Genomic DNA, 16,801 nt, shown 5'->3' on the forward strand with positions numbered 1-16,801 from the left:
ATATATATATTTCTCAAAGGGCTATAACTTATTTGCTTGGCTTTAAAATGCAGCTTTTTCTTTTTTCTAAAGACGGAGGGAGTTAATTAAACTTCTTTTTTTGTTTGGTTGGGGAAGCATTTTTTCTAGGGGCGATTTCTCTTGGGAGGGTGGAGATGCCCTCTCCTGAAATAGTTCTAAACCTTTCCCTGAACTAATAGAAGCTTCGCTGTAAAGGAAAACCATATCGGTTGAAACTTGAGCGGTTAGCGAGATTCTTCTTCGCTAAACACAGACAGACAGGATGTGTTGGAAAGCATATATCTCAATAACTTTTATTACCATCTAAGCCCCTCTTGTAAATCATTTGATACTGATAATTTATCAAAAGAAAAACAATTTTGTTCAGAAAATAATTGAGCTTTAGTATCCGTTATTTCAGGGATCGTAAGGGATAAGACAATGGACGATAAATTGATATACATCCCCAATGATGATGAACACAATTACTTCATCTGTAGATTAAAATTGTTGGTTAAACCTGTTTGGAACCAATCAATCACAATTTAATTAAAGTACCCAAATTTTTAACCCAAATTAGATAACGTGGTTAACGATCTTTGGGTACCAGTGTAATCTAAAGTCCAATGTCCCCTCCCTCCCTGAGCTAACGATGCAGAAATACGTAATTTAACAATATTAATGTAAATTAACTAAAATCACATAAATACTGCACTAAACAGAACAAAAAATATGACAAATAATTTTCGCACATTTTGTGGATTGTTGTTAATTTGGAAGTATGTCTTTACTTTACTTTTGAAAGAGTTGAATATTTACAATCCTAAATTTCATTTTTTGTGCAATTTGATTTTTTAAACAATTTGGAAAACATTGTAGGTATACTTGGATCTAGTCGAAAATAAAAAGAATCCTCTGGTCTGATATTTTCTTTTTGAAATTAACTTTAAAAACTAAAACAGGCAAATGGCTTACATCTTACTTTCATATAATTAATACATAGAAAGCGCATGGCTGAAGAAAATACGCCAGGTATTTTCGTGCGTTCAAGTGTGCTGAGCGAATTATGTGGAATATTTGGCTATTTTAATTTTTTTCTTTTTTCTTTTAATGAAGAATCGTAAGCTTAAGTTAATATTTTTTCAACAGAAAATCTTTTATATTTTAGACATGATCCTTTTATATTATAAATATACTGACACAAAAAGTAACCTAAAAACTGACAATATATGTTTGTTGGTATAATATTCTTTATCAATATCATTTGGTTTTATCATTTTATACTTTTTTTGTATGTTATATTTTAATAAACTAAAATAGTCAAAACGATGAACATGAAATCAATAGATTTATTTATTTAATTAGTGTAAATTTCAAAAATTTTTTATTATTAATTTGACGATTTTTTTCTCAAAATAAATGTGTGATGTTTTAAACTATTTTTACAAAAAGAAAAGTGAGCAAAAATGAAATAGGGGGGGGGGGGGGGGGTTTAATGCAACCATCTCGTAATCAGTGAGCAAATGACACTTAGAATTCGAATTTCGATCTGAACTTATGCATGAGTAATCCTTGGTAGGTCTATTTTCCCTAAATCGAACAAAAAGTTGGAAAAGTAACGGCTAGCAGCTCAGCCGTTCAGCCGTTTTTTGCCTATTTACAGGGTAAATCCATCATCAATTACGTAGGAATCGGCTTTTTAAAACATATTTTTGGTTTAATTCATGTTAAATGATAGCAATAACCATTCCCATATAAACAACCCCTTAAATAGTGGATGTAAATATTCATTTATTTCCCTGGTATCTCATTTATATCCCTGGTATGATTTTAGAAGATTTTTATTTTTTTTGGAAGATTTTATAATTTTTATAAATTACTAAAAGAAAGAAAAATTATACTCGTGAATAAATGATGACCTATCGGTCCATCATTTATTCCCTCGGGTAAGAAATATTCATTCCTAAACAAAAAACTGGATAGGAATACCCCAATTTTAAAACTTCTAGTACCAACAGCTACCGTCTAGAACCGTTTGATAGCGTTTTGGAGTAGAAAAGAGTATTATGTTGAGAGAGGTTTCGTGACTAAATTGCAGTAGAAATATCAAAAAAATGGCAAAATAGCTGAGCCGCCAGCCGTTACTTTTCCAACTTTTTGTTAGATTTAGGGAAAATAGACCTACCAAGGATTACTCATGCAAAATTATAGATGGAAATTCGAATTCTAAGTGCCATTTGCTCACGGATTACGAGATGGTTGCATTAAACCCCCCCCCCCCCCCTTTAATATACTTTATGCCTTTCGTTATTTGTAAAAAAAAATACCTACCTATTTTAAGTTTAATAGCAATTTGTAAAAGCCAAACATTTAATTTTGCAAGCTGTAAAAATCTTGAAAAAAAACGCGGCTTAATAAAAAAAGGTCTAATTTAATTGATTTTATGTTCAAAGTTGACCGGAAAGAAATTTTTCGAAAGCAGCCTCAGCCTCGGGTTCCATATCAGCAGAGGCATCCTCACCAGTAGACCATTGCACCTCACTAAAAGTAAGAAAATAATAATTGATTGTGATAAAAGTTTTAACACATTGAAATGACAGATATTCTATAATATATGTAGTTTTTTTTTAATTATCAAACTTTCAAAACAACAGATCTGTGAGCTTTTATAATTATGAAAAAAAGACCTAAGTACGGAACGTATTACACTTCATTTATATCAACAATAATCTTTGAAATGATGAACAACAACCCAAAAATAAGATCTTAATAGCAGAATTTTACAAGCAAAAAATATACAAACAGAAATTATAAAGATCAATGAAACGTCTGTGTTCTTTCACTTAACAGACAGAAGTCTTTGAAAGGTAGGTTGTGTAAATGGTGTTGTCATAATGAATGAATCTTACCCAAAGTTATCTTCATCGTTCATACCATACTCCTGCATGAAGTCATACTCCTCCATAGTCAGGACCTGACCGTCAGGCGCGTAGAACACTGGCTCAAGCTCATAGGTGCCCAGGCCTGGCAGTGGTATAGGCTCTGCAGGCTGGGCTGGTGTACCTGGACATTAGAGGTTGTAAGATTTAGAGTGTTAAAGGGCAAACAGAAATTCTTTTTATATAAGACACTTATCAATGATTAAATCTGTATGAAAATATTTGATATGTCATGTTTAAGGTATTTCTAATTCTCGCGACACTTGGTTTTACATGTTTAAATGGTAATTTTCTATGCAAAGCTACTCTGTAATAGTTTCTTTTAAATATGTGCACATGTTTAAGTTCTAGAACTTCCTATGTAAGTTTTACTCTAGAAGTTTTTTTTTTTTTTAATGGCTAAAATACGAAGACCTACTCTTCAACTAATATTAATTTAAGATAAATAAAATTGAAATTATAGGTTAACTTTTCTAAATATTTGTCTTTCATGTTAAAATATGATACTGACTAGATATGTAATATATATCATACTTTGAATAAATTGCAAAACACAAAATTATTGAGACAACGTAGCTTTTTAATAATGTAATAGTTATTTATTGCATCTTAGGTAATATACCTATACAACTTTCAGCGGATATTAATAGAAAAAAATTATAAGGTTAAAAACTTAAAACCAGTTTTGTTACTTCTAAGGAGCAGAAAACCCAGACTGATAAAACTTGTATAAATTTTATGATTTTTATTTTAATATGTATACGTCGAAAAATTGTTTATAATACGATGCTATACATGATTTTTAAGTATGGCTGAGAACAGGTTCTAACCCAGTGGATATTAATCGGTTTTGAAGCCAAACTGGAAATTGATATCTACCTGTATTTGTATTGTGGCCCCAGTTGCTGTTCCTGAGATTTATTAGGCTGGTCAACATTTCCACCAGGATGGGCTCCAGGTCAGTGTTACTCTTCAGCTCTGACAGGAAGGTGAACAGTTTGTCTGAAAACAAATATTTTAAAGCAAAATAGGTATGTTTTTTTTTATATCGAGCACGGCCTTGCAGAAGTTTATATTTTCGAACCCTCCGGTCTATTTCTTCCATCATTGTATATAAAAAAAGTAAGGAATACACAGAAAGATATCATATACAGGCGGACAAAATACGTTATAGGTTTACAGGGGAACAAGGGTCGGCGGAATAGTACACGAACGAAGTAAACAATCTTTCATTAATATTCAATTATATTATAATTCCCCACTAATCAGTGTCTGTCAGACAGACAAACGGACCAGGTGAGTTAATGCGTAGTATGTCAGTAAAAGCTTCACAAATATTGGCCTTTAATTTTACACAGTACCGTTATTACTATTATTCTTAATATTTCATATACTCATGAAAAGTTATTAAAAAACCAGGTCAAACACCCAGTATATATGCATATTATATCAAATTTGTAACAATTCAATCAGTAAACAATGCATAAACAAACAAACAAACAAAACTTTTTCAATGTCTTCTGCAAATTATGATTCATTTGCGTCATGTGCATTTTTGTTTTAACTTGTCTAAACTATTCTTTTTATTCATTAGAAGTCTAATTTTGCTGAAAAAAATCTTTAAATACTTGAAAATAATTCAAAGTACCCTTTAAAAAGAAATACCTATATTAAGTACAAATAAACTTACAACTTAAAAATATTGTTCAAGAAATTAAATAATTTCAAGAAACAAAAAAAAAACGTTGTAATTAAAACCAAGATACTTTTGAAAGTTCTCCTGTACTTTTTCGCGTATTTTTTTTTGTAAGCGAAAATATTTTAAGTATGGACGCTAAGAAAATGCACTTAAAACTTTTTTTTGCGAAGCTACTCTGTGACCTCAGATGTCCATGTTCTATGGCTGAAAAAATTCTTTAATTCTAATTTCTCTTACTACAGATTTTGTTGGAGAAAATGCAATTTATTCGGCTCCAATATAAGTTAAAATTCACAAATTGACTTTGAATATTCCCAAAGCGACAGATAATATACTCGCAATTATTTCCATCCGGATATCTTGCTAATGTAATAATTTCTATGGCATTTGTGCTTCGCTACATATTAATGTTGTCATCCTTGTTTTTATTATTTTATATAACTTACACGGGAGTGGAAAGGTTTGCAATTGAAAATACGAGGGGGGGGGGGGGGGGGGGGAGGAATTCAATGCATTGCATTTTTGCGAAGATAATTAAATGAAGAAAAGTATTATTTGGGTAGGAACTGCCTTCCCTACTAGACACGGTTACCGTATCAAATTGAATTATTAATACCTAAAGCAAAAAAAATAACAACTTTGTTATAAAACATTAATATAACATTATGTGTTTTTTTTCTCCATATTTTACTATAGAATAATCTGTAATTTGTAACAATACTTGAATTAAATAGACATACCTATTTCTTAAATTGACGAAGGGGTTTTGATGAAACACTAAACCAATGGCTTTATGCTATCTAAAGTGCCTATCCCTTCCCTTACAAGAAACTGGATCAACTGCAGTTCACGGTAAAATATTCAAAGTAACGAATATTTCCAAAAATCTATGAATTTTAAAGGCTGCTAGCTGCCAAACAGCTGAACGTACAGATCATGCACGCACACTGTTTTAAGTGGCATAAGAAGGCCTAAAAATAATCTGGAATAGCCATAAATCACAAATGCATAATTATCTCGCGTTTTTTCTTCAGTAAAGCTTTCCCTGTGCATCATTGGATCTTGGCTATTCCAGATTATTTGTAGGCCTTCTTATGCAGCCTAAAATGGTGTGCGTGTATGATCTGTACGTTCAGCTGTTTAGCAGCTAGCAGCCTTTAAAATTAATAGATTTTTGGAAATATTCGTTACCAGGAATATTTTACCGTGAACTGCAGGTGATCCAAGAAACTTAATACCTAGGTAGCCAACACAACAACAATTCAGTGTTGATAACCATGCTGTATAAAAGTGCAAATTATGAATGAAAAGTGCAGTAGACAAACTTATATTATTGTATAACAATGGAAATTAGATAATATATACTTTCATGAATATTATTGAACAACATTTAATTTACAAGGGTAGGAGAAGTTTAAAACAAAAACTTTTAAGGGGATGGTGTGATAATCAGGAATCTAAAGGAATAAGACAATGGCAAATAAATTGATCTACATCCCCAATGATAATACACTAAATTACCCCTTATGTAAATTACAAAAAGTGCTTAAAACGATCGGACATTGAACTTAATGAAACAATCAATTAAAATTCAATAGAAGTCCCCAGAGTTGTTAGGCCAACGAATGAGAAAACATTATTATCTGTTACCAAAGACAAAATACACAAATTTACCTGCACAGAAAGATATTTTCAACCTGAAATTCCCATCGTTGAATATCTTTCGTTCCCTGCCTTCTACTTAAGGCAGAATCTTACAAATAGTAAAATGAAAGGGTGGGGGGTTGGAGATATAGTTCTATAATAGGGGACCTTTGCTCTTCAAATATTTATCAACTACCTACCTACTAAAGGAAAAAAAAATTGAGCGGATGAATTATTTACTGTTACCTAGTACAGGTGTAGTTCCCATGTTTGCGGACCTTTCCTCTTCTTCCAAGACACAGCCACAACATTTCAAGGTCTGCACGATGCATTTCACATTTTCTTTCACTGAAAAAGAATTCTAATATTTTTTGAGGCGTTTTTTTCTAGTCTACTCTAAAAGTTTTAAATCTGTCTGTATTTTGCTCGAATATCTTCGCACAAATAGAACGTTATCGTCTATGTTTCATTTTAAAAATGAACCTTTTCTTTGATATGTGTGTTTTTTTTTCACAACACACGTATATAATATATAAATTTTGGGGTGAGATATATGATCATTATGAAACATGGCAAGTAATGTTCATGTGCCTTTTTATCCAGGAGTTTTAACATAAGTGTTAATATAGATTTAAACAATTCTCAACAAGAGTTGACGACAACGCGCTTTCCTTTATAATTACCAAGTTTGCATTCCAGCTCTCGCTCAGTGTTATTGACAAATCAAACTTTGCAAAAATGCAACTTTTTTTTATTTCATTTAATTTTTAAACTTCCAAATAAACTACCTATACTTCAAAATACATTAAAATAAAAATTAAATAAAAAAGAATAGGCACATTTTGTAATTTGGTCTTCAGTATGTATACATTTTTAATAGCTTTGAATTAGTCCCGGTCAGATTTTAAGCTATATACACATTACACACCCTAATTTGAGGATAACCCATGACTTTGATTCAAAGTCGGGGAGGTGATGTGATAGAATCTCGGTTGTTATGCGTCGTAATTTAAGACGTTAAAAATGGTTTCTACTGCTGCTAGGTAGGTATGTAATTGGAGGATAGTATTAGAAGAAACAGCAAGGATCGCAGCTACTATATACAAGGACTTTTAAGCTTTTTATACGTTTCTGGCTTAATAATGTAAAGTTTATTGAACTCACCTGGATTTGATGCTAGTGTGTATATTAAATCTGGAATAGCCTTGCCTAGAACTTGAACTCTTTGCACTACAGCGTTTACCTTAGATAAAGAAATCAAAGTTAATTGTTTCATCGTATTATAGTCAGCTTTTCGCTGATATTAATGAGAAATTATAAGATTAAAACCAGTTTTGTTTCCCAGTTTTCTTATTTGCTGGCTCAACAACTATGGGGACTTTAATTGAATTTTATTGGTTGGTTCATTAAGTTAAGTGTCCAAACGTTTAAAGTAGTAATTGTAATCTTTTACTGATCCAACAAAAAAGATTTTGTTCCAATATAAACGTCCTACCTGAATTTCTAACTGCTGAAATAATTCTGCAAGGAAAAGTAGGAAGCCTCGTAAACGTTCAGGATTTTCATCCAATAATTTCTGACGTATTCTGAATTCACTGTTGCATCTGGAAATATTTAAAAATGAATAAAATATATAATAAAAAGGGGGGAGGCGGATGTGCCACTTTTTGAAACCAAAAGTAAAACGCGCATGATCGCGGCCCATAAAAGAGTTACAGCTCTAAAATTCGGCACAGCAGTTGCTTTGAAGATGTACAATATGGAACTGTTAAGAAACGGCGGTGGAACCGCCCCTCCCGCCGAAAATTTCCGTTTCCCGCCGACACTTTTAAAATAAAAATTTGCCTTTTATTTTCGCGTGACACAAGTATAAAATCTTACAAGTGTCAAGTGGAATTATAAGGGAAATTAAAAAAAATTCTCAGTCAGATGGTTGAAATAGTCTATAATGGCGAGAAAAGGCAAACAAATGTTGGCGGAAAACGGCGGCTTTCGGCGGGAGCGGCGGTTCCGCCGCCGTTTCTTCACAGTTCCATATAGTTCTCCACAAAAGCAATTGCTGTGTTGAATTTTAGAGCTATAACTCTTTTATGGGCTGAGATCATGCGCGATTTACTTTTGGTTTCAAAAAGTGGCACATCCGCCTCCCCCCATTGTATATACCTTATGGATAAGAGTTAAGAATTAATATTTTTAGGATAGTAATATTGACAACCTAGAAATATAACTTTAATATGATATTGGAAGGGTTATCACTAAGGCGATTAAGCATTAAATTGAAAGAATATTAGGTACTTTGTTTTTAAAAATGTTGGTGTATATTGCACTAAGTATGTACTTACTTCTGCATTAATATTTGTCTGATATTAGCCCCCTCCAGGGTCAATGTTAAATGTAGAGATAGGTAATCACAGAGTCTGGAATTATCATAAAACTTTCATGATTAATAGTTCGAAGAAGTTAAAGTTTTAGCATTAAGCAGTATCATGGTTCTTGAATAGCCATATGAGATTGAGCATATTTACTTATTGGTATTAGATTTCCTGAATTAATACTGTACTACAGGTTACTGTTTAAATAATCTTCAGCTGTAATAATTCTGGATAATACCTAATGTTTTTGTTTCTCTTAAGCCAAAGTTATTTTTATATTTCTTTAAAGATGAAAGTTTTGCCTTGCTCCCGTATATCTGAAATTTGGTTCATTAATTCCACTCTCGAGTATTACTTCTGCTAGATTTTCTAGGGTTGAGTATTCTAAACAAAGAAAATCAGTAAATAAAATCATTTAATGTGTAGATATTTCTTTAAAAAAAACTTAATTAATATATCATAAACTTAGTCTGCAGTTTATTCAAGAGTAGCCAAAGCCGACTTTTAAATAAATTGTTGACTGTGGTGGCAGCTCTTCAAATTAATTAGAATTGATGAAAATTTAGAGGGCGGATTGCCTAAATTTTAGCGGGTTGCAGCTAGAATGACAGCTTAAGACCATGTGAAAAAAAACCATGAAAAAAATATGAAGACGTACGTTACAGCTTCCTCTCTATCTACTTAATAAACCTTTGTCATTTCTTAGACTATCTTTTAATAGATAAATTACAATATTAATCAATAATATCAAATGGATACCTTTAATAACAGCATTTAGATCTTGTGTGAGTTGTCTGGCTATGCTATCAAATCTGCCAGGTTCATAAATTAGTTGGTTCATTGCATCGTATAATATCAATACAGCAGGTTCCTAAATAATGAAGGGATATTCAGATTTTCTTATCATGAATCTTAAGGTTTAAGAAAATAAAAGATAATTTGTTGTAATACTCAATCATGATAAAAAAGATTCTATTTCTTCTGTAAAAAATACCTATTGGCTGCAAACTTTGGACACTACTAGTTCAAAACTAAGTAATATTTTCAGTGTAATCTAAAATCAAATTATGCGCCCCCCCCCCCCCATTCCCACTTTAATTTTCCTAAATCTCTAACAAAAACATTATCAGCTTTGGAGACCGGACGTTTTCTTATTTACTACAGTACTAGAATTTTAATTATTATATTTTTTTTGAGTTGATTACCTAAATTATATAATACAAATTTAACTGTAATTCTTAAGTGGAAATTTGGAAACTTTTTAGAAAGGAGAAAAATAAATTCACAAAATAGTATGGATTTTAAAAAATTATTAAACCAAACATTGAATTTTATGTCAATATTTCTACTCATTTAAACTCTAGACTAAACAATTAAAAATATTTAACCTGTTGTTCACCCTCCCCTTCAGCAAATTCCTCAGTATTCAACTTTGTGTCCGTACTGCCCGGGTCTATCCCAAACCCAGGTACAAACTCCGAAGCTGCCAAGTTCAAATTTGTCTTGGGCACAAATTCTGGAGCGTTTAGGTTGAATGATCCGGCGTCGCTTTGGATGTCGATGCTTTCAAATTGGTTGGAGACGTAGTCTAGGTCGTCTCCATTGTTGCTGCCGGCGCTGGAGCCTGATGGAGGAACGGGTGAGGTGGCTGACGCCATAGGACGCCTGGTAAAAAATAATATGTTGCTGAATAATAAATTTGATAGGTACTCTCGGAGTCTAGATGTTCTATTGGACACAAAAATCAGTCCAACTTAAAAAGGAAATTTACAGCAGACAAAGTTATTTTCGACTCATGTGAGATACTATAGAAATACGATTCAAGCCCATAATACGAGTGAAAATTTTTTTTGAAGATATAATTTCTCAAATTAAATTAGTAATTCAGGGGTTTATAACTTTATAACACTATTTATATACCTATATGAATGAAATAAAGAAAACTCTCATGCAAATTGTGTAGGTACTCTATTTAACTATAAATGTTACTTTACCTTAATTGTTTTTTGTTGGCTGATCCAAAAGGGGCTCCACGTCCCCTCCCACTCATTTTTTGTATAATTATCTTTATCTGTAATATAGTATATAGGATATTAATATCATGTACATATAATTATTTTGGTTGCAAATACAACTAATTTTTGTATAAAACCTACCTATCTGTAAATATTGAATACTAAAAGGATACCAATATAGATAAAAGCAAAGCTTATGAAATCAGAAAGTCTGACAAACAAACATTAGCAAGACTAGAAAGAATGTATTAAATTCAATATTTATATATATATAAGGACATTAATTCAAATTAAGCATTTATCTTTCCTAAAATTACTTATATATTTAGGAAGCTTAATGTGGCCGGGTGTACATACCAACATTGACTTTAAAATATAGATGTTAAACAATAATAACAAATTTTTATGCGAATCCATAATCAAAAAGTCAAATAAGTTAAGTAGCAAAATCATATCGTGTAATAAAACAAAACGCAAATTTAGCCAGATCGAGGGAGTTGCTCTGAGTTCTAAATTATTACAGAAATCACCATGCCAAGATTAAAAACGATAGGACAATTCAGTCAATTGCAGGAATATTGACGTATCCTTAATGTAAAGAAGCTTTGCTTCAAGAAGTTAAAATAATTTTGCAATAAATTAGATTGTGTTTTTATTTATTAAGTTTACAGTTTGTTATTGTACAGGACGCGGCACAGGCGCGGATATAAATATTTGCGGCATTTGTGCTAAATATGCCTCATTTTCTTACATGACAATTTACCACCAATATATTTGTCATTTATTACTTGTGTCTAACATTAATTATACAACTTTAATTTTAAATCCAGCTTCTCATAACACTCTCATTGATAATAGGCCCCTTGAAAATTGAGCTGAAGCCATCAGGTTTAAGTTTAAATTTTTTAAGTATGTTGGGTTGGTTTTAGTCTAATTTCTTTTCTGATTATAAATTTCTGGCTCCTCCCCCCTTACCCTTCGAATAGATATACCCTAAATAAGGTGGGCGCAACCGCTAATAACATGACACATTTATGGGGGAAATATATGCTGAGACTTTCCATACAATTGGTCTTTTTCAAATGTCGTATTTGTAACTCTACAATTATTTGATTTACAAATAGCAATGGAGAAATTATAATCATTTTAATAATAGTTTACTTACTTTTTACTCGAAAGTTTTCAGTTCTTTTGGTTAATTTGTAGCTTTAATGTACTAAGATTGCATTTCTCTATGAAAATTACAGGTTTAAAGCCATTGTTCAGCCCAATGACTCCTTGCAGCTTGATTAACTTTACTATAAGCCGTGACCTAATGATAACAATGCCGCGTCTAAGTTTGCAGTCACAAAAATTGCATCGTAAATACAAGAAAATGGCAATCTTGCAAAAAATTGGGACAAGTGATGCAGTTTCTGTTGGAATTTTCTTGTTGCGCTACTCATAATTAATCTATTTTTAGTATTATCAAGCTTAAAATGTTTATAGAAAGTTTAAAAGTATTAGTACACATAAAAGCATTGAAGTGAAAAAATTAAAGAAAGTTATTGAAACTTAAAGGGTTAATTAGAAAATAATATATTGTTTTTTTTATATTTTTTAAGTGAATGAATTTCAAATGAATGTTGTTTGCTGATATTTATTTACAAAACAAAGGCTTATAATTTTCCCAGAAAAGATTATTTGAAATATTATAATAGATTTTCTGTTCTTTTTATATGATTCTTTTCAAACATTTTCTATACCCCTCCCCCAACACAGTTATATACGTACCTACCTTCCCGTGACCTATGAGAAGCTACTTTGTTGAGGAGAACCCGATCAGTTCATCGGTAAAGGATATCCATCGGTACAAACAGACAGACATTTTGAATCCTGTAACTTTTTTTAAGATATGTTTTTTTCTGCAACCTAGTTGTCGATCGATAACCAGTAAGTTGATCGTCTTATCTATTTTATGGTATCTAGATTCACATAGGCCCAGGGTTGTTTTTTTTTTTGGATATATATATATAATATTTAGAATTAGGTCGTAAGATGGTTTTAGGCTATTTTAATATCGTGAAATTTGTGATTGTATACAGTTACAAAAGTGGTTTAAAGCATAAATTACAAGAATCCCAATAAACAACATTTGTACCTCTATCTTGCCAAAAAAATCTAGAAAAATTCAACACAAATAAAATTGTTTATCTATGCTGCTGATTGTATGGCAAACAATAAAAATTGCATAATTTAAATGTCTTGATAATCAATTGAGAACTACATGGTGAAGAATTAAAATCTTTCGATTATTAGCTCTCTATATAAAAGCTGATTATAATATAAAAATATACTGATATTACAGGTTTAAAGCAGTTCATGCACGGGATAGATGAGTTCCAATGTCTTGAAAATTTTTGTAGGTTAATGTTGATTTAGGATTTTTAAAACTTTGTTTGCACTACACTTTTCCATTAAAATTTTTAATCAACCCAAGAAGAGTATTTATATTAAACTTTGATTATAATAAGGCGCCCTGGCCCATAATTCATAGAAACGAAAAATATATACATATACACGGTGTTTCAAAAAAAACTGCGTTTTCCGTTTTTCTGACACAACCAGAAGGAATACAGAAAAAACGATTATATGTCCTTATTCTCTGTAAAAAAGTACATCAAATTTATAACAGGTGTTTTTCATTATCTCTAAAAATACGGCCTCTATGATAGGTACATAGTTTCCAAAAATGCTTTATGTAAAAAATGTTGTGCAAGAAAAATTAAAATAACTCTTCTATTTTGTATAAAAAAATCGTAGAATTTCAATATTAATTTAGAAAAAGGTATAAGAAAAGTACCTTAATGAGTTTTAAAGGTGAAATGCTTTTTAGCTCCTCACAAAAGCATTTTTAAGAAACTGCAATTTGTCATTTTTTCTTATTTCTTGATTGTGATGCATTTGCAGTAAAAGAATCTTCTTTAATAACGTAGGTTATAGTAAAAAGAAAAAAACTCCTTTTTATTTGACAAAAAAATCTCTAAAGACAAAAAAGTTATTGAAGTTTGAATTTTTTTATTAAAGCATTTAATTACAAATTATGGATAAATTATGAGTTTATATCTTAACCTGTCAATCAAATTAAAGGATTATAGGAATACATGAGGGGTGGGGATTTACGAACATGAGCAATTTTTAAGGTCATGTTTCTTAAGTATACAAAAAGAAAAACTGAATATTTGTTTTCAGTGAGGGAATTTTAAATGAAATTTTTAGTGTAATTGGTAGAAAATTGTATTGGCCATATTAAGATGTTGTTTTCAAGTGAATAAATTTTGAAAACCAACCTTAAGGCACAAAATTCTACCAGAAAAAAGCATCATACGCATATTTTGAAATATTTATGCTCTAAAATGCGCCGTCATTTTCAGAGATATTAAAAAACACCTGTAACAATTTCGATGCATATTTTTATAGAGAATATTGACATATAATTATTTTTTTTGTACTCCTAATGGTTGTTTCTTAAATTTGGAAAATGCAGTTTTTTTTTAAACGCCCTGTATGTATGCAATAGTGGATAGGACTATCTGAAGACACTATGAACCCTTAAAAAGTATGGCATTTATACTGGGTTGCCCTGAGCTGGATCTTTAAAAGCGTAGCCGTTGCTGTAGTCGTGGTCAGAGTTACAGCCACCAACCTAATAGCGATCTTTAAATCATATTAACCACGCGTTGCCGTGGCCACAAAAAAAAATGCGATCTTTAAATCATATTGGCAACGCGTGGTCGTAGTCGTAGCGTGGTTAACCACGCTAAAAGTGACCACAGTCCGTTAGTGTGGCTAAAGCGTTGCTAAAGCCACAGCCATGACTACGGCCACGGCTACAGCCACGCCAACGGCTACACATTTAAAGATCCAGCTCTGAAGGGTTAAAGCCACCGTAGGGGTTAGACAAAGACATAGAAAAACTACCCCTTCCCTTACCCTTTTCATTTGTAATATACATAACAAAAAAATTCTCCCTGTTATAAGGAATCTTTATTAAACGCTCTTAATTTTAAATTTCATCAAATCCTACCTAAAATGTTAAATACTGCAAAACTATTTTTTTCCTATCCCCTCCTTCTAGATTCATTTTTTTTTGGGAAGTAAAAATATTTCGGTTTAGTTCTCTTTCTATGTTATTGAACCTACTTTTGATTTTGCATTATTCAAATTACTATTATTTTAGTGGTATTATTAGTTTGATCTTACCAGATTATCATGCACTCTAATAAAGGGAAACTTGTAGCTAGCTAAAATAATGCTCTTCTCTTCCACCTTCTTTACCCAGGGAGTAAGGGAGGGGACAATGGATCGAATATTCAATTTTTAGGAGTCTCAGACTTTGGGGACTGGCTTAAATGGAACATGCAAGAATTTAGCAGTTTCTAACCAATCTTGGGGACCAATTATGAATGACGTCACGAAAAATCATGCATAATCTCGCGGCAAACTAGCGCGTCAACAAAAAGATAAACAATAACAAGCAGACAGAATATTTTGATTTCGAAAATTATTTTGTAAATTGAATCATTACATTTTTTAAAAGCTAAGCTTTTCTATAATTATTAAAAGCGAAGCTTTTCTATAATTAGGGTTGGTCCGTCCGTCCGTCCGTAACGGATAGCTTTTTTCGTTAATTTAGACATGTTAGAATTGTCCTATCGATTTCAAATTTTGCATGGTGATTCTTTTAGTAGTTATTTAGGTACGATTTAGAAAGCGTAGCAACTATATAATCATTACCAAAATTTCCGTACGTCCATTTTAAACATATTTTTTTTTTTACTTTTTTAAATAGCTTTTTTCGTTAATTTAGGCATGTTAGAATTGTCCTTTCGATTTAAAATTTTGCATGGTGATTCCTGTAATAGTTAGGTACAATTTAGAAAGCGTAGCAACTCTATAATCATTACCAAAATGTCCGTACGTCCATTTTAAACATGTTAATTTTTTTACTTTTTTAAATAGCTTTTTTCGTTAATTTAGGCATGTTAGAATTTTCCTATCAGTTTTAAAGGGGGGAGGCGGATGTGCCACTTTTTGAAACCAAAACTAAAAGTCAAAGGAACTCAACTAAAAAAAGAGTTACAGGTCTGAGATTTTGCATGGCAGTTGCTTAATAGGGGTACAATATGGAACTGTGAAGAAACGGCGGCGCAACCTCTGAATACCGCCGAGAAAAGGAAAAAAAAATTCGGCGGGAAACGGCGGTTTTCGGTAGTTGCGCCGCCGTTTCTTCACAGTTCCATATTGTACCCCTATAAAGCAACTGCCATGCAAAATCTCAGACCTGTAACTCTTTTTTTAGATGAGTTCCTTTGTTGACTTTTAGTTTTGGTTTCAAAAAGTGGCACATCCGCCTCCCCCCTTTTGCATGGTGATTCCTGTAATAGTTAGGTACGAGTTAGAAAGCGTAGCAACTCTATAATCATTACCAGAATATCCGTACGTCCATTTTAAACATGTTGATTTTTTTTTTACATTTTTAACAACAAATTTGTATGTGACCTAATTATCCGATTGGTCTGATTTTTGGTATACTGATTCCTAGGACAACAAAGTACAATATTATAAGCGAAGCAACTGTATAATCAAGTCCTAAAAATGTAAATATGTCCATAATCATTATCATGTGTAAAGCAGTTTTTCAACAAATTTACTTACAAGTTTGCTTTGACTCTTATACATTCGCATTCTGATTATTCAGTTCTGACATTATACAAGTGTTAATGTCCGTTTGTCCTTCCATTTCAGAGCTTCGCTTTTATGGATGTTGTCATCCTTTATATCTAATTCTTGTTTAATGTTAATTCATTCCGAAAGAAATTATATTAAGATTATTAGTTATTATGAGCAAAGCCTTCCTATAATTAGGTCCCGCACATTTGTACGTCCGTAACGGTTAGCTCTTTTCGTTACTTTCGACATGTTAGATGTTTCTTATTGATTTAATGTAAAGGCAAAAGTTTTTTGTCTTTAGCTTAATATTTCTGTAATTAATGATCCGATTAATTTCAAAATTTTAGGGAAAATTCACGAAGTCCTGAGTTGTTCAAGGTTTGTTTATCATTAAAATCTCAAGATGGTGTTATTTTATTT

General features: G+C 31.7%; 1 protein-coding gene across 3 annotated transcripts; it reads right to left on the minus strand.

Moving 5' to 3' along the window:
• Nucleotides 1-483: 483 nt before the first annotated feature.
• Nucleotides 484-10,731, minus strand: LOC145319793 (polyadenylate-binding protein-interacting protein 1-like). Of its 3 annotated transcripts, none has more exons than XR_013880034.1 (13): nt 10,649-10,731; nt 10,043-10,319; nt 9,414-9,525; nt 8,957-9,038; nt 8,625-8,699; nt 7,778-7,886; nt 7,447-7,525; nt 6,529-6,630; nt 3,819-3,941; nt 2,910-3,063; nt 2,332-2,541; nt 1,171-1,311; nt 484-891 (listed from the first exon to the last, which is right to left on the minus strand). XR_013880034.1 is itself a non-coding variant. In XM_080162154.1 (12 exons), the coding sequence occupies exons 1-12, from the start codon at nt 10,702-10,704 to the stop codon at nt 1,304-1,306; spliced, it is 1,260 nt and encodes a 419-aa protein (XP_080018280.1). In that variant the 5' UTR covers nt 10,705-10,731; the 3' UTR covers nt 927-1,303. The 3 variants fall into 3 exon arrangements, 1 of the variants encoding a protein (XP_080018280.1); XR_013880037.1 differs by having other exon boundaries at nt 608-891; nt 2,459-2,541; XM_080162154.1 differs by lacking the exon at nt 484-891 and having other exon boundaries at nt 927-1,311; nt 2,459-2,541.
• Nucleotides 10,732-16,801: the final 6,070 nt, after the last annotated feature.

Source organism: Acartia tonsa, chromosome 1 (assembly GCF_053477335.1).
Source record: "Acartia tonsa isolate MP-2025a chromosome 1, ASM5347733v1, whole genome shotgun sequence".
Classification (NCBI taxonomy): domain Eukaryota; kingdom Metazoa; phylum Arthropoda; class Copepoda; order Calanoida; family Acartiidae; genus Acartia; species Acartia tonsa.